This window comes from Ipomoea triloba, chromosome 2, assembly GCF_003576645.1.
Source record: "Ipomoea triloba cultivar NCNSP0323 chromosome 2, ASM357664v1".
In the NCBI taxonomy this organism is placed as follows: domain Eukaryota; kingdom Viridiplantae; phylum Streptophyta; class Magnoliopsida; order Solanales; family Convolvulaceae; genus Ipomoea; species Ipomoea triloba.
In genome coordinates, this window is record NC_044917.1 from 7,837,868 (window position 1) to 7,861,917 (window position 24,050).

The 24,050-nt window shown below is 34.2% G+C and overlaps 4 protein-coding genes, 2 non-coding genes and 1 pseudogene across 6 annotated transcripts; 1 reads left to right on the forward strand and 6 right to left on the reverse strand.

Annotated features, from left to right (window-relative positions):
* LOC116010704 overlaps window positions 1-1,821 on the reverse strand; it is a 5,262-nt pseudogene extending 3,441 nt beyond the window's left edge.
* On the reverse strand, window positions 1,814-3,736 carry LOC116011133. The gene is made up of 2 exons (XM_031250651.1): window positions 3,383-3,736; window positions 1,814-2,494 (listed from the first exon to the last, which is right to left on the reverse strand). The coding sequence occupies exons 1-2, from the start codon at window positions 3,526-3,528 to the stop codon at window positions 1,831-1,833; spliced, it is 810 nt and encodes a 269-aa protein (XP_031106511.1). The 5' UTR covers window positions 3,529-3,736; the 3' UTR covers window positions 1,814-1,830.
* A 1,893-nt stretch (window positions 3,737-5,629) lies between these two features.
* On the reverse strand, window positions 5,630-7,853 carry LOC116010582 (probable serine/threonine-protein kinase PBL23). The gene is made up of 5 exons (XM_031250056.1): window positions 7,366-7,853; window positions 7,011-7,192; window positions 6,705-6,894; window positions 6,210-6,601; window positions 5,630-6,052 (listed from the first exon to the last, which is right to left on the reverse strand). The coding sequence occupies exons 1-5, from the start codon at window positions 7,487-7,489 to the stop codon at window positions 5,741-5,743; spliced, it is 1,200 nt and encodes a 399-aa protein (XP_031105916.1). The 5' UTR covers window positions 7,490-7,853; the 3' UTR covers window positions 5,630-5,740.
* A 2,074-nt stretch (window positions 7,854-9,927) lies between these two features.
* Window positions 9,928-13,738, reverse strand: LOC116007470. Its single transcript, XM_031248147.1, has 2 exons — window positions 13,592-13,738; window positions 9,928-12,195 (listed from the first exon to the last, which is right to left on the reverse strand). The coding sequence occupies exon 2, from the start codon at window positions 12,074-12,076 to the stop codon at window positions 10,133-10,135; it is 1,944 nt and encodes a 647-aa protein (XP_031104007.1). The 5' UTR covers window positions 12,077-12,195; window positions 13,592-13,738; the 3' UTR covers window positions 9,928-10,132.
* A 1,790-nt stretch (window positions 13,739-15,528) lies between these two features.
* On the reverse strand, window positions 15,529-15,612 carry LOC116011507. Its single transcript, XR_004097058.1, has one exon. It is a non-coding gene; the product is annotated as a small nucleolar RNA R21 (small nucleolar RNA).
* Window positions 15,613-15,692: 80 nt separating this feature from the next.
* LOC116011506 lies at window positions 15,693-15,779 on the reverse strand. The gene has a single exon (XR_004097057.1). It is a non-coding gene; the product is annotated as a small nucleolar RNA R21 (small nucleolar RNA).
* A 2,130-nt stretch (window positions 15,780-17,909) lies between these two features.
* Window positions 17,910-20,041, forward strand: LOC116009731. The gene is made up of 2 exons (XM_031248853.1): window positions 17,910-18,165; window positions 19,531-20,041. The coding sequence occupies exons 1-2, from the start codon at window positions 17,964-17,966 to the stop codon at window positions 19,812-19,814; spliced, it is 486 nt and encodes a 161-aa protein (XP_031104713.1). The 5' UTR covers window positions 17,910-17,963; the 3' UTR covers window positions 19,815-20,041.
* Window positions 20,042-24,050: the final 4,009 nt, after the last annotated feature.

Consider the following 24,050-nt stretch of genomic DNA (forward strand, 5'->3'; position numbering starts at 1 on the left):
CCTCAATTCCTTCTTTTCCACCCCCAATGCCTTATAAGCTGTTCCATACCCTGAAGCCTCTGGCTCTGTACAGGGTGCTTCATTATTAGCCACAGACAGCCCATCAGAGCTTGAAGCAGACACTTCTTCCACATTGTCATCTGCTTCACTCATGATTTCAAAATCAGCAGAAATTTTCCAGCGAGAGCCTTTAAAGCATCTCCACTAACAGATGGCCAGCCACTAGCAGTGTACAAATCAGTCTCGATGTGGTCACCAATCTTATGAAGAGTGATCTTACGAAATTTTGATGGAGCCTTCTTGCCTTCTTCAATTATATTCTCAACGTTGGGAACTTTGAAAATCCCTCTTATTTTCAAGACTCTCATTAGGGTCCTTTCTGCATGCAAAAGAAAGGAAATCAAATGTAAAAGGGACGTGAAGATTCAGGAAAAGAAGAAATGTGAAAAAAATCCAAAGTGATTACAGAGTAAAATTAACACAAAAATAGATGAGAAAAATATTCCTTTTATCAACAGATATATTTTAAAGAAGCCCCATACCTGTTCAGAGTGCCCCCAAAAAAGAGCTGACGCAACTGTGCATCACTACCCACATTCATGTATTTTGCATCAGGGCAGTGCTTAGATGCCCAGTTGCGAAACCTTTTAGAAGCAATCTCCTGCTCCGCTTTAGCCACTTTCTCCAACTCAGCAAGATAGGCACGATCAACCAGCATGCCCTCAGTTTCCATATGAACTAGAAGCTCACCAAATGGAAGCCAGTATCTCTCATAAAAGTTAAGCATGTTCCCTTTATAAAATCCATCAAGCTTCCAGACCCTCTTAGTGAGTTTAACTTTCAACTTTCATAAAGCATCAACGTGCTTATGGAATCTAACGCTGAGTAACAAATCCATGATTTGCGCTCCACTCTTTGCAGCTCTTCAACAGAAGGAATGATGTCGACTTTACCTTCTGTTCCATCTTTCTTCAGCTTTTTTCTGCCAAATATAGTTTTCATTGACACTTTACCTAACAGCTCTTCACCAGGGGACACTCTTGCATCACACATGACAAAGTGATCACCTGTAAGTGCCTCAAGGGAATAGCCTCCCTCTGTTCGTCTAGAGGAATCCCATAATCGAGCCATATGCATTGTATCAGCATGAAACCCAGAAACTTTAAATCCATAGTTCTCTATGATGTGGCAATCAAAGCTATAGTTGTGCCATACCTACAGAAAGCATGGGGTATTTTATCATATAACTGTTAAAGGTGCAATATGGATAAAGGATTCTCCTACCACCTCTATGGATTTACCTTTTTAATTGAAGGGTCTTCAAAAAATGGAGCGAATTCTACTAAAATATCCTTCCCACCACCATCAAGGACATCTACCCAGACACAAGTTTTTCCATTTCCAAAATCAGCATCAGGTCCAGAATAAATGCTGAAGCATGTAATTTCTCCATGACCAACTGGTGTTTCTTGCTTAACATCAATCTTGGCTACCTATTAATTGTTTGTAAACAGATGAATAAGTTCAGAAATGGGTATAAATTATTATTTTCATTTTGTAATTGGTTCAAAACATAAATAACTACACACAAAGTACAGCTTTTATTTCCTTCATATATGTATGTATATAAAAACATTGATGTAAATTAAGCAGAAGACATGCCTCCGTATCACATGCATGGATGAAATCCCTGAAATCATTTGTAAGCTTACTGACTACTTCCTTGGCCACCGAGATGTTGTCAACTATGAAAACTTTGTCATAGATGGACTCCAGCCTCTCACGGATGTTGGCCTGGGTAATACTCTTTTCTGGGGCAGAGTACTACTTTCAACAAAAATCAGCAACATCCCTTTCCATTTGCTTAATTGGAATGTCGTCATCTATCTTAAAAGTTTTCTCCGCCTTCTTTTCCTTGGTTTTGTTTGGTAATAACCCAATAGGTTGAGTAGCATTTGGCAAAAGTTGATCTAGAGATAATGTTGAACCACCAACCCTATTGATTGACCTCAGTTCATTGCTTCTTGGTTGGCTGACATGTACTGATGATTGTGGAAGATGGTGTCTAAATTGTACATTTGTAGGAGCTTTCTGCTGTCCGCTACTAGAGTTATAATGTGGTTTGGGTCCATAAGTGACATGTTCAAGTATCAGACTTCCCTTTGCATTCCTCATTACATCATACCTTTTATCTGTAGCACTGTTATTACTACTGTCAATATGCCTGTATTCATCAGAATGTAGATCTGGAGCAACCTGAAAATAGGCAACATTATTGTAACTACCATTGCGTCTTCTGTCTTGTCTAATTGCTTCGGCCTCAGCTCCCCAAGCAGAGCGAGCTGCCACATGATCTTCCTCAATTCTCTGTGCAATTCCACTAGAGAAGGGTTTTATTTCATGCCTTAGTGTACGTTTAATCTGACAGGAATCACCAAGTATGGATAAGCTAGATAAGGCATTATTGGCACTCAGGGTTTTGCAATCTTCTCCGCTGCAAATCACAGTCAATTTGTAACAAGGAAAGGCAACTTCAGTATTGACATGTTCAAGACCAAATTGCACAAGCCACAAGGCTTCCAACCACCCCCAGATGAATTAGATAAGCAAAATGCTAAAAGAGTGTGTTCATTATGTCAAAAATGGTAATATGGTAGCTTCATAAACAACAATGTGTATGAAGCAGTCATTTCCCTTCTTTCTAATAGGAAAATGGATGTCTTTCAAGAAGTTGATAATTCATAACTGATTAAGTACATTTTCACATGATCAGAACTTAATTTTTAAGTACCTATTTGCCACCAATTGAAGCATAACAAAGAACTTTTTGTTCTGTTCTTATCCTTCTCTTGTAAATGAATTTGGCAGTAAATTTGCATAATGCACATTATTAAATATGCCCTTTAAAATTTTAAATTTATCAGTCATCCACATTCCCAAATTAAGAGCACACATACACAAATAAAGACTCAGAAGTGCAAAATAAATAAATAAATAAAAATAATCACTGAATAAAAGTGCAATTAGGTTACCAGAATTTCCAGAAAAAGATACCATCAGTCATCTACATTCCCAAACTAAGAACATGTATAGAGAAATAACACACTAAAAAGTGTTAAATCCAGACAACAAAAGTGCAATAAGGTATCAAAATTGGCAGAAAAAAGATACCAAATGCTTTCTCCTTCTCACAGACATTTGGTATACAACAACACTAAAAGCAAGAAACATTCTTGAATTTTTATTTTTAAAACAAACTACCTTATCCATATATGAAAACAAAACAAAATAAATAAATAAATAGAAGGTCCAAAATGACTTGAAACGAAGTTTGAGAGGAACATAGAAGAGCAAAACTAACGCATTAGGGAATAAAACGAACCTGTGACAGGCTTTTGGCGAGCAGGAAAACCAAAAGGAGTGAGAAGTAGAGAAAGTGCAAGGGCAAAGCCAGAAGTATCTATTAGGGGCAAAAGAGGAACGCTTGACAGGGGTAGCGGTCTGGGTGGAGAAGCTCACTACTGCCATGGCCTCGGAGGCTGCTCGGCCTACAAGCTTCCTGGAGAGAGGAGAAGCGGCCGTTTTGATACACCTATATATGCTTTTTCAATGCTTCACCGTATAAAAACAAAAAACAACAAAAAAATGGATGAAGAATCAAACAAAAGGGTTTTACTAGGGTTTATTGGTTGTCTGATAGTGGAAGTTTATGGTAATTATGAGTCTTGAATGATGAGAAGAAGAGCGGAGCAGCACACGCCATGTATGCACACAAAATGGGAGGACTCAAGGACACTGGTCATAAACATGAAAGGGTTTAAGACGACTAAACGCAGATTAAGCAGCAATTTTATATATAAAATAAAAGAAAAATATGTTTTTGAGTTTTAGTACAATTACTTCCAAATCTTACTCTCTAAATTTTACTTTTTATGTGACAAATTTTGATAAATTATTATTTTTTGGATCTCAATATAAATACCTACATCAAAATTTTATTTATGAAAGTACAAAATGAGCATACACATAACATTTTCTTATGTTTTTATAAAATGTTTCTTTTTAAATACAAATTTTCGACGGACTATATGATGGACCAACCAACAACAAGATGTAGTCCAGTGAAGTTATTCATTTTTTTTGTTTAATCAATATAAAGAATATAACTTGATAAAATACATTGATTTTAAGGTAATTTCATTAATTAAGTTGAAAGAAATTCACACGATCACATTCACACCTCATTATCCTTGTAAAAATATATTGGTGTATTCAATCGAGACTTTATAAACTTTTAAATAAATGTTTAGTGGTATTCAATTTAGGCTTTTAAAGAGTTTTTAAAATTTTACTCGTATTCAGAAACTCGAGTTTATTTCGACTTGTTTGCATCTCTAAATCGAATACTTCAAACTCAATCAGAAAGGCAAGAACTTTAGTCAAGGAGTCATTTTAAAGTTAAGCACGGGTAAACTTTATTAATACTAATAACAACAACAAAAATGACAAATTAATTAGACTCTTTATTTTTTTTTTAAGTTCTACTTACTATATTACATTGTAGTATATGTTCATACATACTTTCTTAGTCTATTGTAACACAAAAAGTTAACAACATGACATTTTAGCACAAGGCGCTTGACAACTAATTAGTAGTAGCTGTTATGGAGGCGGTCAGATGGGTAATGGAGAATGTTTGCATGCCAGTCTAGCTTGAATTAGACTCTCAATTGGTTATCCTTGGCCTTAAGAGACAAGGTAGCATTATTTCTTTCGACCTTATCTTGAGCGACATTATTGATCTAGCTAGTGTTATTTCTAATATTAGATTTTCGTTTGTTAAGCGATTGGCGAACTCGGATGCCCACTTATTAGCAAGGGATGCTGTGTTTTACGCTGGTTACAGTGAGTGGCTTTCAACCCCTATTTGTATTTATTATGCTTGTTGGTTGGGGCCTTAATTTAATGAAATCCGTCCGTTTGCTTTCAACCAAAAAAAAAAAATCTACGATTATTTTATGTATTCAAGAGGAGACTATTAGTGCTAATGACTTTGTGGCCTAATGACACAAAGTGACTCTCTCATGAGTTTGAATAGCAGTGAGGGTTTCCACTCTTCTTGTTCTAAGCTTTTGCTTCTTCAAAGCCAACTTAATAAAATTATCAATTATTTCCTTCATTTTCAACATTCACCCTAATATTTATTGATTCACAAAATATAAACAAAGAACATTAATTAGTGGTTTAAAAAAAAACATTATAGCACTAATTACCAATCTATCACAAGTCAAACTAGACTTACTATTATTTAGAGCTCAAACCCGAGCCTACCTAAATTCGAGTCCGTCTCAACTTATTTACATCCTTAAATTGAAGACTTCAAACTAAATTCAAGAAGAGAAGAACTTAACAAATGAATCCTTTAAAAGTAAGTACTTCAAGTCTTCAACCAAGTTAATAATAAAAATTATGAAACTTTACACCTTGAAATTATTTTCTCAGTTTGAAAGTTTGTATAGGATGAATAATTGGTCAAACTAACTTATCAAAAGGAATGCCAAAATCCAAACATTACAAGTACTTGTTAGTCTTATCAACAAAAACTCTGAGGAGTGAATCTTCAAAATAATCAACTTTGAAGCCAAACATAGAAATCATTAGTTGCATTACTTGTTAGGTAAAAACCAATGTTAGTTATTTGGCCTTTTATAAAAATACTATCCAAAACACTGCAGAGCTTTTAGTCTTTTTCTCTAACTTCAGCAGGCTCACTGCTTTCATGTTTTTCAACATTACTTTCACTCCCTGGAGGCAATGACTTGGCTGCTCCTTCTTCTTCCTGGCCGCCCTCGCCCTCCGCTTTCCTGTTCCCCGACAGGAACTCGAGAGCGGTGACTACGTCGCTGATGAATGGCCGCGTGTCTGCTTCCTCTTGTAGACACATTGCTGCAACTGCAAGAGCCTGATACAGTCCCTTTGTTGGGTAGTTCCCTTGCAGCAATGGATCCACCATTAAGTGAAATTTCTGTTTGTCTTTGAACAATGGTTGAGCCTGCAGTTCTAGAGTTGAGTACAATAATATGTATTTATAGAGCTGCAGAGATTTCTTGGAGTGTATATATAGTAATGGATGTTGAGCATAAATATAATATAAACATAAATGCAGTCCAACTATTAGCTTAGACTTTTAGTTGAGATGGAGCAAGTACCCACAAAACCAAGTTCTGTTCTTCACTTGGTCTAGCGTTATCGATGACTCTTCTTCCCGTGATCATCTCCAGGAACACGACCCCAAAGCTGTAAACGTCGGACTTGGTGGAAAGTTGACCAGTGGAGGCATATTCAGGCGCGCAATAGCCATAGGTACCCATGACCCTGGTAGAGACGTGCGTTTGATCCCCGGTTGGACCTAGCTTGGCTAACCCAAAATCAGAAAGCTTAGCATCGAAGTTTTTGTCTAGAAGTACATTGGATGCTTTGAAGTCGCGGTAAATTACTGGAGGATTGGCTGTTTCGTGTAGGTATTCGAGCCCTCTTGCTGCTCCCTCGGCTATTTTCATCCTCGTTTTCCAATCTAGATGCGGTTTACCAGGTTTCAGGTCTGAAAACATAAAAAAACATAAGCTTTATGGTTCAGATATGTTCACTATAGTCCCTGAAAATGAAGGTAAGATTTGGTGTGAAGTGTAGTTGGATTTAAATACCAAGAAGATGATCTTCGAGGCAGCCATTTTCCAGGAACTCGTATACTAATATGCGCTCTTCGCCATCACAGCAGTATCCAATCAAGTTTACAAGGTTAGGGTGGTGGAGAAGACTCAGCAGTAGAACTTCCACAAGGAACTCCCTATTTCCCTGAAAACCATTTCTGTTAAGCTGTTTGACTGCAATATCCTGAATGACATCAAAATGCAGAAGAACAAAAAAAAAAAAACAGGTTAATAATGTCCTTGACAACATTTTCAATCTGAAGAGGATTTAAATTGGAAAGGATTGTGAGGGTACAATACAATATTTTTGGTTTCTAGGTGGCCTTTGTACACCTTGCCAAAACCTCCTTCACCAAGCAAGAAATCAGGGTTAAACTTTTGGGTTGTGTCATTCAATTCCTGGAATGTAAAAGCCTGGGCTGAAATATTCCCTTTTCCAAATTTTCCTACTTCTTCAGCTATATACTTTCTCCTGTTGCTATCTGCATTGCCATTCAAATCCATTCGTGCAAAATAAGCCAGACCAATTTGTTTCATCACATCACATCAGATATATCAAATAAAAGAATGGCTTTAATTGGCATTACAGAAATGATGCTTTTCTTGCATTTCATCACAAGTTTCTGTTGATAATGAGATGAAGAGATGTAATTACCAGATTTTAAAGAAATATTGGCAAATGAAGTCAGGGTCATGCCTCTGAAATCATGAATGCTGCCCTCTCTCAACGCTTTATCGGTTGTGTCCTCTCCCGTGCAACAAGAGAAGCAATCCAACATTTTCAGTACTCTCCCAGATGCAGCATTGGCCAAAACATGTGTTTATAATCCTGGGAATGCTCAGTAGATGTCCTTATTTCTGGAAATCCACTCATGCAATAAGAACATCATTACAACCTCGGATTCCTGTCAAGACACATCAATACCTCTAAAACATTCTAGTTTTTGTTTTTTCTAGTATTCCAGGATTTGGAAGCAAATGAAAATGTTTCCATAATATCTGTTTTGCTTCCTCTCCCTCCTCACATAGAATTTCTGTATGGACTTTTGACATTGTCAATTTTTCTTCTTCTTTTTTTTTTTTTTCTTTTTCTTCCCAAAAAAATAAGGAGAATAAAAAAACATTGTTTAGCCAGTGAAAATAGGAATTCTATCATGGTCCAAGTGTACAATCCTGTATGCTACATAAATAGGGGTCCAGCAGATTCTGTGGATCACCCCATATTTCCCTTTCCTACACACAACTTTCTATATTATGCTTTATGCAATGAAGGAGCCTTCCATTCAATATGTTTGGAGCCAAAGAAAATATTTCATTTCTATCATTGCTCTATGCAGAATCAAATTAATTTTTTTTTCTCAAGAAAAATTAAAACAGAAGGGTAGCCTCAATACCAACTAACTGGTTCTTGATTTGCTATCAAGTTTCATCAAATGCAATTATGGCCAATGGACATAGATTATCAGTTTATCACCAGAACCACAAGCCCTCTTTCCACAAATTACAGCTAAAGGCAGAATACATATCACAGAAGATCAGAAAACCCAACTACTCAGTACTCCTCACAAATTACTCTTTTTAAAAAAAAAATAAAAAAAATAACTAAAAAAACCTGCAGCTACTACCCGTGGGTATTCAATGGGTAAACCTCGCCTTGTAATCATGGTTGCATTAGGCGCTAGCTTAGGCTGTCTAAGTGACGACCTATAAAAACAAAAAAATAGTGCATGTGTGTGGTATATATATATATATATATATATAGGAAGGTTCCTATGAGATCACTGTTAGATTGTGAGATCAAATCTTGTGCATTAATTTAATAAATTTTAATGGTCTAGATTGATTGACACACCCACTCCGTTCGCACATATTTAATCACCGTTTGCACACACTCCAACTTGGAATCTTAATCAATCTAGACCATTAAAATATTGTGTCAAATCTTGTACATCAATCTAAAATTTTTTAATAGTCTAGATTGATTGACACACTCATTCCGTTCGCACACATTTAATCATCGTTCGCACACACTTAATCACCGTTTGCACACACTTCAACTTGGACCACATTAAGTGCAATTGAAAGTTGAGTTACTAAATTGAGAAAATGCCATAATCGAAGGACCATTTTGAGACTCTATATATAAATATAATAAAACAATTAATAAGGCTGACTTGCTCGAGTTAACTCAGCTAACTCTACCGAGTTGAGCGAGTTAACTCGGCCAAGTCGGCCGCCAACTCAACCTAGTCGGCCGAGTTAGGTGCTAGGCAGCCGCCTAGGTAGCAATTCGCCTCGGCCTAGTGGTGCCTAGGCGGCCTATTTTTGTAACAGTGCTTGTAACCCTAGCTAGCAAAGTACCACGGGGAGGTAAATCAGCTTAGAATGTCCATAATTGACCAGCTCTAACCAGGAAGGTCGTTCCTGGTAAGAGTTGAACTTGTAATCTTGTGGTTACCAAGTTACCCACAAATTACTTTTTTTGTCCTTACATTTTGTTGAGTTTGTCTCATATAGGTATTAGGAATATGAGTTTTTCTCATATAAGAAATATGAGTGGGGTTAAACCAATTGTAGAGGGATTAGATGCCTATAAATACAGGTGTAGTATCACAATCCTTGTCTTCTTTACTTTATGTCATTATTATTGTTTCTTGTTCTTGTTAATCTCAACACATTTAAAGGATTGTTGAAAGAAAAATATAACACAATACATTACAATGGAAAGTATAATCAAATTAAAAGTTAATGACTAAATATGAAACTTGTCAACTATTATATAGTGTGATGACACATGTTACCATTTCAACTGGGTGGTCAAGGATTGAATCAGGATGGTGAGAACATTGAGAAAGTATAAAACATATACTACCTTGTAAAGAATCATTAGTGTTTCAAAATTTTTTTTGAAACTACTAGCATACTAAAAGTGAAGTTAACTTTTAATGGAGGAGCAATGGAGAAGGAAGGGAAATGAAGACATCAACTTCTTGACTGTTGAGCAGCTTGGTAGCTAGCCACATTATAGTAAATATAAACCACAGGATTCCTGAATTGGGCAGGACAATCATGAATATATAGCATTTATCATTTTGTAATATTTGGAATTGGACAACTGGATGGCCACCACTAATGAATAATTTAATTTTCACCAATCCCTCACCTTCTGCTTAAGAGAAAAACATTGATTTTTTTCAGAAAATAATACTTTGTTCACTAACTTTGTAACATCTTCACTAGTATGTATTAGAAATTTTAAGCAAAAAGGGAAGAATAAGCATCAAGTTTATACTATCACTATTGACCATTCATCTTCAAATACCCACAGTCACTATTTGAGTGCTAGAATGAGAAGAGAAAGTATAGTTGGATAGAAGCACCATTGCTTCAATATGAGTTTCAGATCCTATTGTCACTAATTATTAGCTATGTTTGTTTTTTAGACAAGCTATTAACTTCTCAAGCCTGGAAATTCTAGCTTCAATTTCATCTGGTCCTGGAATCTTACTTCCATTTAGGCAATCCCTTTGCTCTTCTTTTGTCAATCTCAAGTCTTCCATTTCTGCCTCTGCAGATTCATGGTGTTTCTCAACAGCTACTAATCTGGGCCTTGGAGGAAACCCAGGAGGACCATCAGAAGATAGCAAGTTCTCCTTATTTCTTTTCTGTATTTTACTATCCTGCAATACCTCAGAAGAGTTATCATTGTCATTTGGAAATACAAGATCATCATACTCCACTTTTACCGGATAATGCTCGAGATGAAATCCAGCATGCCCATCAAAACAAGATGAAATTTTCTCATTGGCATTGTGGTCATTCCCTTCTAAAACATTGGTTTTGGGAGGAAAACCTGGTGGAACATTATCAAGCCCATTTTCTACTTTCTCATTAATGACATTACTGTTCTTTTGTTTGGAGTTTTTCAGAAATCTCTTTGCTTCCCTTGGACTTCTTCTACCTTGCAACATGCCCTGATTAGCATCAAATGGAAGCAACAACACAGATTTCCTCCACCATTCCAAATACCTTGCTGTTACATCAGATTCCAGCAACCTAGGTGGGATATTCACCATTCCGATTGGCCTGCTATATTCACACCAAGCAACTTCACCAGGTTTATTCGAACGAGGGATCCATTCGGGAATGTCTTGATCAAACCCAAACTGCATAGCTACCCGGTTAGGGCGATATGGTTCATTGCAATCTACCCCAACAAGTTGAGACACCCTTAAGCAGTACATAAAAGACTTGAGTTCTTCACTCAAATCCTCCCCAAACTGTTCTTTTTCCTTGTAGAACTTGGGGATTTTCCAATTATCTACAGCCAATACATATGGCCTCCACAGAAATGTCTCTGCAGCAGAGTCAATACTTGTCCTCACATTCATACTCTTACTAAAATCTTTCAGATTATGCCATCTAGCTAATCTCACCTCCCCTGGTTCAATGCAATTTGGAGGTGGCCTCAATGGAATTATCCTCTCCCAACCCCAAATTTGCACAAACTGCAAGGGTGCCCCAAGTGTGAGTGCAAAAACATCACACTCACAATTTTCCCCAGATGAAGAAATCATTTCCATAGTTTCTCTCAATAAACTCATATCCCTATATATGCTACACAGAACAGGTGGAGCAAGTGCAATCCTGATCCCTCGAGCTAGGCGAACCGCGACAGGGAAAACATCTTTGTCAATCTTGTCAAGATTATTCCCCGGAAAAACAAACCTGGACAGCCAGAGTGATAGGAACGCCTCGTGCTCGATATCACTCCCACTGTCCATGAAAAGTTTCAGCCATTTAGCATGATTATCTAGCTTCAATCTTTCCAAATCGTGTCGTGATCTTTCAAGGCTGTTTTGGGTTTCTTTCAAGTCAGGTTCTTGAAGAGTGAACAATGTTACAGGGCCGCCCAAAATAGAGAAGCCTCCAAGAACCATTATGTCTTCTAGAGTGATAGTGGCTTCTCCCCAGGCGAACACGAAGGTGTTCGTCTGGGAACACCATCTCTCCGCTAGCCCCAAAACCAGTTTTTCATTTCTGTGGATTTTATACACAGAACCCATGATGGCTTCATCGATCCCAGCTGATTTCCACACAGAGAGATGTTTGGCACGCATGGAAGTGACCCATTTCCTCCACAAATTTGGCGGGCCCCTCCACCCACAGAATGACAGCTCAAGAGGCCACTCTGCTTCGGAGGAGAATGGCAAGGAAGGGAGCTTTGGCCTCTGGCCGTCAATGGCGAAAGCTGTGGGTTTTAGAAACCGGGCAGGTCTGAAGATTGGCGAACCGCCTGTGGGTGATACCATTAACTCCTCTCTCTCCTCAAAGATGGAGTCTTTGGATGACCCTTCCTCCTCCATTGTTTGCTGTTTCAGGGTAGCTAGCTCTGCTGATTCTTGGGCACCACGTTTCCCTTACTACAAATAGATACATGTACTGGTGTACCCCACTTTTCCTTTTACTCCATGAATGCGGTGTGCTAGAAAAAGTGGTGGTGACGGGTTAGACCATATTTATCCTTGCAATTTGTGGCATTATAGTGCAATAGAATATGGTTGGTAAAAAAAACAGTAGACTTTTATATTCAGATAGTTTCTTCAAGTTTTCAAAATAAGAAAGAATTACAAATATTATTTATGCGTAACTTCAAGTGTTGATCAACCTAAATGGATAAATTAAATTAGACAACTTGCTGTCGGTATAATTTACTGAATGAATGTACTGCAACTATTAATTCCTTCAGATTGCACTTGATAGCGAACTTATAATTATATAAGTTCAAATTCATGCAAGTTAAAATATATATGAAATGGGTACAAATATCATCTTAATTAATTCGAGACAAATTTAAGTAATCATAGAATTAATTGAAAAACCTGTTGCATCTCTACTTTATACTCTCATCATTTTCATTAAATTGCACCACGACATATGAAGACTAGTGGACTACATTTCTTTTTCATTTTCGATCTTTTGTTCTTGAGTTCTATTACATGAACTTTTAAATTTCTCTCTAATATAATGGCATTGATAAACTATTTTTTTTCATATAAATTCTACAAATAACTACATCAAAATTTTGAGTAGAAAGTCGTTATGAACAGATTACTCTTGTGCTTCAATAGGTATGTTGAGAAAGTCGTTATGAACAGATACTGCATTGTAATAGAGTTAGTAGTATTAAAAAAAAAAAAAGAGTATATATAATATTTTAATTTGTTTTTTTTTTCCAAGGAATTTTGAATCAGCCATGCTATGCCGATTGCCGTACATCGTACATTCGTACCAATCCGAACTTTTCTGTTTTATCGGCACACAAATAATATGTCCATCATTATATTCTATACCAGGTAGGTAAAAGAAAATGAAAATCATGCTACTGTATTAAAAATGAATTTATAAAAAGTGTCAAATAGTTACGGAGTATTTTAATTAATTAACTAAATAATACGGAGTATAATTGATCATTGAACTTTAAAAATTTATAATTAAATTATCAAACATTATAAAAATTTTGTGGTTAACTTTTATAATGTAACCATTTCACTCTAAGTAATAATTGCTAAGTGTTGGGAAGAAAATGTTACTTCACAATGGAAATCACAAATACACTTGTACAAGATAATACATAATAGTCTAAAAATAAATATCAACACATGAAAAACACGATTTACGTGAAAAACTCAAAATCAAAAAAAAAAAAATCACAGAACCACCAATAACAAAGTTTTTTTCAATATAACAAATCTCAAGTATAAATATTCAGACTGTCACATGAGCTATACATCCATAAATCATTAATACATCACATGCTAAAAGGAATAATACCTTGTACGAAAATACTTAAAAGATATCTTAAATAAATATAAGCTGACCTTTAAAATATTTGATGAAGATCACTAGCAGCAATACCAAAAGATGAAGGAGAAAGAAAATGGATGGATTCCTCCTTCCTTCTGCCGAAAATGAGAGTGAAGATAAGAAGAAAAAAAAGGTTTTCCATTGAATGAGTACTGCCTGCTTCTCTCTAATTATTGTTCACTTTTTCTTGCCCCACAATTCTGAGAAACCACTAGCTTCCTCAAGATTATTTATTTATTTATTTATTTATTTTTGGTGGAAAGAGCTTCCTCAAGAAGCTAACTAACAAATAAGCATAAAAGAAATATGGATTTTGTCCAAATTGGACTATTACCGAAGTCCAACCCAACACTATTTTCAATTTGAGTCAATGATTGGCATGAAAACAATTAAGGGATAAAAAATAATTTTATAATTAATCCCAAATTTTCTCCTTCCTTTCTCTTTCTAATCACTTCCACAGTTCCACTACATCATATTTTAACAAAAATAAGAAGTTTTCATGATTTTAGATGAAAATAGGAAGATTTTAAAACTTAAAAAAAAATTAATTAATTTCCCATATACATGTTAGCAAGCGCTAGTTAGGAATGCATAGCCCATGTGTTTCATATTCATACTTTACACTTTACAGATACCTACCAGCATTGTTGGAGTTGGAGTAAGTTTTGTGTTACATCTCAGGATTAGAACCCAAATCTAGATTTGAAAATATGAGCAAATCAAGGCAACGAAACTGATAAATCAAACTTATCTTCATAATCCAGAGTCAGGTGAACAGAAAGAACACGATGCTTGAAAAGACAAATAAATCACTCAGAACCAAGCTCTCATCAACACTCAACAGTGTATCAGTCCACTTCTATGAAAGAAATAATGAACATACACACGAGTCAAAATTCAATGGCTGAATGTTTGTTCTTCTATAATCAAGAACTTAAGCAAATTATATATGATACAAACAAAGCAATAAAATTTGCTAATATAAGCTGCAAAAAGAGCAAATTATTGATGAGAATTGTGTTTCTGCATTCACATCAATAGATTACACAAGATAGATAAATTTGAAGACAACTCATAATAGAATTACACAACTCCTAAGGTTCACGGGACACAATCCTTAGTGGGATGAATCTGAAGGTTCACGGGACACAATCTGAAGCTTGTCACGAAGAAAAGCAAACCTTGAAGCAGGCATCGGTTTAGTGAAGATATCAGCCAACTAATCCTTAGTGGGATGAATCTACCCTGAAGCTCACAAGAAGTAACCTTGTCACAAACAAAGTGATAATCAATCTCAAACATGTTTAGTCCTAACATGAACTACAAGATTGGAACACATGTATGTCGCCCCCAAATTGTCACCACAGCCTCGGAGGAGCAGATAAAGAAACACCTGAACTCACACAACAGAGATACAACCCAAGTCACTTCCGCAAACACATTAGCAAAGGCCTTATACCAAATGAGAACTGTATTTCTGTATTCACATCAATAGATTATACAAGATAGATAAATATATACAGAAGACTACTCATAATAGAATTACACAACTCCTAAAACTATAGAGTGCTAACATTATTAAACTTCATTGTAAACTAATTAATTTCAATGACCAGCCCTTCAAAAAGTTCAGCACAATCTTTTTTTCTCAAAAGGTTGAATCCCTAGTCTCAAGAATCCTCAGGGCTGGGAATGTGATTCATGGTAACCCAACTAAACACAAAAGTATGCTAGAAGTTTAATTTCTGTGCACAAAGAGTCTCACTTTTAGGGGTTGTTTTCAAACTACCGCTAGTGAAACTAAATTCTTAGTCTTTCTTTCAAACTTCATACCTATGACCAAGAGTCCCAAAGTTCAGCACAATCTTTTCAAGAAGAAATGGAGCAATAACCGGAAAAGGAATCATAAAATGGCAGAATTCACAGTAGCAATTTTATAGAAAAAACACATCCCTCAGTACTTCATTTCTCATCAAGAATAATCAGGCTACTTTTAACGTCAAAATGTACTGAGAAATTCATCATAGGGATGAAGGGAAACAAATGGTTAAACGAATTCTTTAAAAATACATAACTACATTTAAGCGTTTCTGGATGAAAAGAGCTAAACCAAACCCCTCAGAATTTAAATTTATCCTCAATGCATAACATTCAGTCCACTACTTTTAACATTGATTGAAAACATTCTTCATAGGGGCGGACAGTGACTAGAAAATCAGATTTCGGATCCATAATATACCCAAAGAAATCAACTTCTAAAGCACGAGAAACAAATTGATTCAGAGTATAATAATCCTCATTAACCAAATCTATTCTAGAAATGACTAAACGAGAGCACAAACAAACAGGAACAAAAAAAAAAAAAAAAAAAAAAAAAAAAAAAAAAAAAAAAAAAAAAAAAAAAAAAAAAAAAAAAAAAAAGGAGAAGATTGGAGCAAATGGAGAGCAGCTTTATGCAATAAAGCGAAACGACGTGCATATAAATAGAAGGCACAGGTTAATCAATGAAGAAATTGAAGAGGGTGGCCGACGGCGTTCCCCGTAGTGATGGGTGTGTTAGGGTTTGAAGCTTAACTATATAGTAAGGGTGACTGCGGTCTGCGGTACAATTATCTGTTTGGATACAAAGAATTTATCAGAGTAGAGGCTTATAGTATTCCAATACTAATAAATTTTGAGGAATTTTTGTAAAAGTAATTATGAAAGTGCAATGTAATAAAGTCAGTTATATTAAAAAAAAAAATGAAAGAGAGGATGAGAATGAATTGAAAAATAACAAAATCAAAATACAAATTTAAAAAATAAATAAATAATCTAATAATTTATGCTCCCAGTTGAATTTGCATCTCACATGTTGTGACTTGTGAGGCATGTATCCTCACCTCACTGTCAAAAACTATTTGCATTTCACATGTTGTGACTTGTGAGGCATGTATCCTCACCTCACTGTCAAAAACTTAATACTTACAGTAGAACCTTATATCTTCTCTCTCCTTCACATAGGCGTACAAATTTACAAAAATTATTGAAAAGTTACTATTGATGTATTGGAACAAGTATTATAGGATTGCTTAAGGGAGCTTCTTCAAGCAGACACGGACGATGCCATTTCGCATAAAATTACATACATGTTCCCTCTGTTGCACCCCCAAAAAAAAAAAGATATATGTGCTTCATAGAGTATAACTTCCACAAAATATTCAAATTTGATTGAAGGAAAAAAAAAAGTGAATAAAAATAATGAAAGACGTAACACATTACAGGGAATAGAAAATGAGAATAACAAATTGAAGTATATGTAAAATTATTCATTAAAGAAATCGAAATAGATATTACAAAAATTTTGATGTGTGGACCAATATATGTTTGATACTAGATCCAAATAAATTATGAGATTTTAGTTTACATCTTGTACAAATACTATAGTAGACTCTTATTAGTGTCTGCGGTAACTTTTACAGTTGTATAATTCATACAGAAAAATACTATTCGTATTTATACTTTTTACTCATTCTCACCAAATTTGAATGTTGAATTTTCGTTGAGATCCGCAGAAAAAAAAAATAACTAATCATCTCAATTAATGGATAAATATGTCCAAACAAAATTCCAAACTTATGTCGAAATAGATAAGTCAACAAAAAAGTGTGAGCTTTTATTTATTAAATCTTTTCATTTAAATAATAAATTATTATTATTATTATTGAATTTAATAAAAATCTTATTGTTTTGCTTATGTCTAATTGAATTTATTTTAGTGAGACAAACACGTGGAACATAATACGGCAAAACAGGATGTACACCATTGAATGTCGTCAAAATTGTGAGCACACTTCTATATTATCACATGCACATTTATACATCATGCACCACCACCATTAATGAAAATAATGATTAGAAACTCTAGTTGATTCACAAACTTGATTAGTGCATGAACAAATCATTTGATGCAAACCAAATTCATAATGCATTGGTGCACAAGTATAGTTTTGTTGTCATATTTGATAATATTGACAAAATCTACAATCACTTATAATATAAAAAAATGTGTAATTTTAACACCGTTAATATTACAAAGGAGAAATTTTAGTAATATAACTATATATTTAGATATGAATAAAAGATTTTTCTCTTGTAGAGTTTTTGATAAAAAATTTTTAAAAAATATTTTTTTAATGAGTAATTGCTAGAGATTTGATTGATTGAATTAAATGCGACAATAAAAATATATTTATGTATTAAATGTAGCAAAATTAATAATTAAGGACTAAATGTAAGAAGTGGTAATAGTTGAGGACCAAAAATAACAATAGCTTTGTCGGCAATGGGCATCCTCACTCCTCATTCCCTTGGCCAGTCGGTGTCATATAAAGGCGAGAGAAAATGAAATACGAAAGCTGTGAAGCAGACTGGGGAACTAGAATGGAGTGGAATCGGGGGAAACTTTTCACTCTAATCTATCTCAATCTAACTCTAATTCTCTTGATAAGAAGCTCGAGAGCTTGGACCGGCGAAATCCATGGCAGAGTCGTTTGTGATGTCTGCGGCGATTCTACTGTTGGCCCTGAAGACCATGTTTTGGAAGGTAATCTTTCTTACCATTCCATCTCTGTTGCTTCTTTTCTCTCTTTTCAGATTCTTTTTTTATTTTGATGCTAATTTATTTCAAGCTTCAGTAGATAGAACGGGTTGGAACTCAACATAGAGAATTTAGGCATTAGATTCTGAGATTTTCCTTTAATCTCGTTCCATTTTTTATGCAGTACTTTGTGATGTTCATGGTTTGATTAATAATATAAGCTATTTGATAGGTTTCGAGTTCAAATATTTATTGGAATTTTCTGTATTTTAGAGAAATTTCTTTGTTTTCGTTTGTTAGTCTATTGAAGTGTTGACCTTTTTCAGAATTTTGAGTATTGTTGAGTGAAAAGTCGATATTTTCTTGGTTGATTTTGTGAAAGTTCAGTATTTGGCACCTTGTATTTCCCTATTGTATTGCACCTTGTATTTGCTTGTTAATTATGTGGTAAATTTTACTTGATTATGCAAAATCTCTGCTGTAAAATCATATGGAGTATGATGGTATATTAGGATATAAATGTAAACTGGAAGCTGGTTTTCCCTCTGTTATGCTGAAGGTGTGAAGCTTGAGTTAGATGTTGTTTGCAACACCTCTTTCTTCCTTAATTATTACGGAGTATTATTACTGTTTTATTAATATTGAATGTGAGTTTCAGACATTTTCCATTGCTTTTATGAAATGTAAGCAATATTTGGGTTTTCGTCTTGCATTAAGGGGAAGGAGAAGGATCTTTAATTGAATTCACCCGCGAAATAAGCTGGATGTTTTCTGAATCAACAACTAAAACCAATTGAATGTGCAAGGATGCTGTACTGTAGTAGATCAAATTCTTCTTCGACAGTTTGTGTTTCTAAAGCTAGTTGACAGTGTAGTTTTGATTTCTAGCAATTATCTGACTTCGATTGAAACGATTTCTTCTAGGAATCTGGTTTTCCACTATTAGCCGCTTTGTAGCCAAAATGTTTGGTTACTAACTTACTATATCTCATAATTCCTCCAACTCCCTTTCAAGATCAGTACTCGGTGTGAATTGGGATATACAGTTCCATAGTTCTGCTGGTGGTTCATTCTCTCTAATAGCTATTCCTAGAAACCGTACATTTAGTTCATATTGAACAGATGGTGTGATACATATTGATGTTTGTATTATATGTTGGTTTTTTACTCTGGCCTATCAGATCCATCTGTTGGAAATTCTATCCTTCTGCATAGAAGTCATAGAGAATCATGTCGTTTTTAGTCCAAGTTTTAATCATCCCGCTTCATAGAGCATACAATGCTTGTTTATACTAGAATAGAATATTTACTCAAAACTGTGGAGAAACTTTATCTGAGGACAATCTGGTTCTTCTCATTTTCTGGTTGCAGGAGCAGAGGTTGCCGTTCTTTGCATAACAAAGTCCGGGGAAGTTCTAAACTATCAGGCGTTCACAAACTCCAACGGGATATACACAGTAGCGGAGACTATGCCAGAGAGTGATCGCTGGGACGCATGCCTAGCTCGGCCCATAAGCAGCTTCCATGAACAATGCACGCACCTGAGAGATGGCAGTTCGGGAGTTAAGTTCAGCTACAATCACAAATCAGGCTATTCACATACTGTCAAACCGTTTGTTTATCATCCCGCCATCCTCCCAACCTACTGCATATGATGAGTGCAGTTTCCTCTTGCAAGGGGGAAAGTGGGGATTTTTGGGTTGTGATGGAAATTGTAAATTTGTGGTAATGCTCACCCCATAACATATGCCAGTCATTTTGGTATGCATGAGTATTTATAAGTATACTTTTCTTTGTACATTTGAAATCGAATTTGGCCAGGTCAGGTAAAGTGTAATATTACATTTATTTTTTGGTAGGACCATTATTTTTTTGATTGAAATGCTTTGATTAATTAGCTATCAAATAAAGCAGGGGAGATGAATCAAAACACGCAAGCAATTATAGTTTGGATGGATGGAGATGATAGAAGTTCCGGAGTATGATCAGCAGAACTTATAAACATACATATAGAAAGCCCTTGTCAACTCTGCACATATACGTGCAGGTGTGCGTATATTATTGAATCTGAGATTAACTTAAAGTATGCTAATTTTTAGGGTGATTTTTTAGGTTGTCTCATGAATTCTTATTATCTATCAGACTAGTAAACTGTAAAAGTGTAATATTAATATTTATTTGTGAGACTTAATCATGATTGAATTGATGATTACTGTAAAAAGGATTACTTATGTAATATTAATATATATTATTAATTAATAATAATCTATACTATTAATAAAAATAATATCCTCAGTTTTAACTTCCCGTCCAAAACAGGCCTATAATATTTTGGTGTGAGTAATATTATATAATATGGTAATACAATTCCTATCCCTAATACAATTGTAAATTTAAATAGAATTCCTAATATTATGGTTTGCGTAATATTATAAAATATGGTAATACAATTCCTATTCCTAATACAATTGTAAATTCAAATAGAATTCCTAATAAAATATATTCTTCCCTTCCTATTCGTAATACAATTCTAGACTAGAATTACTAATGGTAATAATTCAGTATATATATTTCTCTGCAACGCAATCTATACTATTAATAAAAACAATATCCTCAGTTTTAACTTCCCTTCCAAAACAGACCTATAATATTATGGTTTGCGTAATATTGTAAAATATGGTAATACAATTCCTATCCCTAATACAATTGTAAATTCAAATAGAATTCCTAATATTATGGTTTGCGTAATCTTTATATATATAAAAACAAAATCCTCCAAAAGGAAATCTTCCTTCCCGCCCAAAATATTGTACATTAAAACAATTAAAATAATAGAATAATATTAAAACAATACAATTCCTATACTACAATTCCAATACAATTCGTATCAAATAAATCTGCTATTAAAACACGAAATCCAATACTACAGAATAATATTAAAACAATACAATTCCTATACTACAATTTCAATACAATTCGTATAAACAATAGAATAATATTAAAACAATACAATTTCTATACTACAATTCCAATACAATTCGTATCAAATAAATCTGCTATTAAAACATGAAATCCAATACTACAAAATGATGTCTACTATTCTACAATTCCTATACTACAATTCCAATACAATTCGTATACTACAATTCTTTTACAATTCCTATACTACAATTCCTCCGTCAATTCATATTATAAATACATTCATCTATTAGAAATTTTATAACCTACTCACACAAATCGAAATAGTAAAACGATATTGTCACGCAAATCTTTCAACAATATTGTTCTTTCACTAATGGGGTCTATTTTTGTCTCTGCTTCCGACCTATCTCCCAAGACGAGAAGGAGTTGTATTAGACTCCGGCTAATGCGTTGTTATTTGTCAAGGGAATATCCACATTCCACAATCAACCAACACACACTGGAGTGCTTACTCCATGACTCCCAGGTAAATGCTATTAAGTTTAAAAGTGTATATAAATTAGGGAGAGCAGATTGTGACTATATCGTGGCCGAATTTTGTTCTATGAATTAGAGGAAAAAAGGTTGTGTAAATTTTGCGGTGGTTGGCATTTTGTAGTGAACACTGTAGCCATATTTAATATTTGCACTTGGAGAGCATTACAATATTTTTTTTTTCTTTCTTCAGAGAACTTGTATCCATTTACAAATTCCTAAAGAGTTTGTGGTTAAGTTCAAGAAACATTGAAGGCTCCCGGAAGAGTGGATAGCAATATGCTAAATTGCTAATTGGTAAATTCTTCTTTAAATCTTATTCTATACTAGATGTGTTTTTATTTCTTTTTTTTTTTTTTGGTGTTTTTATTTCTTTTTGTTATACTAAATTTCTAATAGTATACATTTATGAATGCCAATTTTAAATCTTTTGTCAAGAAACATTTTATCAGACCAAAATAATATTAAATATACATGCATCTTTATTAATACTTTAAATATTTAGTTGCTACAAAATATATAAATTTTAGTTTCGCAATATAGGATACAAAAGGTCATTTATTGCAAATCTTTTGTTTGGTTTTTTGCAGATTTGATTGGCCTTGTTGTTTTCATTAATGAGCAAAAAGTTGTCCAAGTTAATTCAAATCCTCAAAGGTTGATTGATTTTGTCATTGAAGACTCTCGGTATGTGTTTGTTTGGATGTCTTTTTGATTTGTTTAAGTATAAATTTAGGCATCATCATGCTCATTGTTGTTTTCACTACTCAGGGGTAGTCGGCTCACTGTTACTCTATGGGAGGAGCACGTGGATTCTGTTTTGCCTTACTATAATGTTGATTTGGCAGAATCACTGATTGTCCTTCAAGTTCCAGCATAAACAATTCTCATTGATATTTGCATATGCCATGACTATAAACAAAAGCTAAGGCCAAACACTAACTCACGTTGGATTATTGTTAAAAAAATCGGTCTTTAGTCAGGGTCAATTGTATGTGGCTTTCTCCCGAGTCAGTCATCCTTTGTGAAATTCTGCCAGACAATATTAAAGAGAAAATGAAAAAGAAAACTGATTTTACTAATTGATTGAAAATATAAAAAAATCATAATGGAAAAGGAAAATTAGGCAAATTGAAAAAGGGAATGGATATTACTAATTGACTGCAAATTATTTAAAAACTTAAAAAAAATTAATTAAACATGACTGTTAGATTTTTTATAATAGTTACAATTAATTCATTCAAATATGAAGGAGGAAGAAAAACTAAATGTGATCGGGTGAAAATTAATATACTTAAAGTATAAAAGTATTAGTGTAATTGACTAATAATAGTTGCCTAATAATTATTATGATAATAACATTGGTCGTTGAATTTATTTTTATAATAATTATAATTAAATTATTTCTCATTTTTCTCATATTTATTTTAGTAATAATATAATTACATAAGTCATATTACATATCGATCTTTTTAAGATAATTGTAGACAAACAAGTCATATATATTTCAATTAATTGAGTTATACTTTTGCACTAATCTTATAATCAAATAAATGTACACGTTCAATATTAGAATTTTTTTAATAATTTTCTTTATTTTTATTATCTAAATATATAATAAAAAATTTATTTGTGCATCGCACTGGTAATTGAACAATTATTTGCTCTAATTCAAGCAAGAAAAACACCAGACAACATAATTGATCCAACCAATTTCATCAATTGCGCTATACAATATTCGATGTTATAATTTATATAATTGTATATCGATCTAAATATTCTTAAAATATTATAACAAATCCATTCCGTGCAACGCATGGGCGAAAATATTAGTAATAATAATAATACTTAACATTATTATTATTATTTAATAAAAAAATAAATTTTAATCTTTTTTCAGAAAGAATAAAACATAAGGGCCGGCTGCCCTTAGTTTTGCCACTTTTCCCACATCGGTGGGAAAAGTGGCATGGGAGCCTTGAGGCTCCTATAAAAGGAGCCTCAAGGCTCCAACTTAAACATAAAGTCCCACCCGTTGGTGGGCATGCATTGTGCCAACTCACAGAGTCGGCCTTTGCATTCACGGAGCCGAAATTTCTCGGCTCCACAGTACAATCTTAGTGGTTTGGCCGACTCTGTCAATTATTATTATTTTTAATAAAATTATGAAAAAAATTTACTCTCTAAAAGTACACGACACGTGGTTGTTTGTGAGAAAATTGCATCAATGAGATATGAGACAGATTTTGGAAACTGTTGGTCTACCACGCATATATAGCTACATAGGATTTGTCACCATATCAAATTGAAACATTGTTATCTAATGATGGGTAAATACCCCCAGTGACTACTGTAGAAATATAATGTGTATAGTCCGTGTAATATTGTACCCCTAAAAGTCGGGTGTCCCTTAGAAATTGTTAAGGGTCAAATGT

Excerpts from the sequence above, each read along its gene's own strand:
- LOC116011133 (XM_031250651.1), bottom strand. The coding sequence starts at position 3,528 with ATGGCAGTAGTGAGCTTCTCCACCCAGACCGCTACCCCTGTCAAGCGT. Across the intron at positions 2,495-3,382 it reads TCGCCAAAAGCCTGTCACAG|CGGAGAAGATTGCAAAACCC; the intron begins GTTCGTTTTATT and ends TGTGATTTGCAG.
- LOC116010582 (XM_031250056.1), bottom strand. The coding sequence starts at position 7,489 with ATGTTGGATTGCTTCTCTTGTTGCACGGGAGAGGACACAACCGATAAA. Across the intron at positions 7,193-7,365 it reads CAATATTTCTTTAAAATCTG|ATAGCAACAGGAGAAAGTAT; the intron begins GTAATTACATCT and ends ATGGCAATGCAG. Across the intron at positions 6,895-7,010 it reads ACCTAGAAACCAAAAATATT|GATATTGCAGTCAAACAGCT; the intron begins GTATTGTACCCT and ends GATGTCATTCAG.
- LOC116007470 (XM_031248147.1), bottom strand. The coding sequence starts at position 12,076 with ATGGAGGAGGAAGGGTCATCCAAAGACTCCATCTTTGAGGAGAGAGAG.
- LOC116009731 (XM_031248853.1), top strand. The coding sequence starts at position 17,964 with ATGAAATACGAAAGCTGTGAAGCAGACTGGGGAACTAGAATGGAGTGG. Across the intron at positions 18,166-19,530 it reads TGAAGACCATGTTTTGGAAG|GAGCAGAGGTTGCCGTTCTT; the intron begins GTAATCTTTCTT and ends TTCTGGTTGCAG.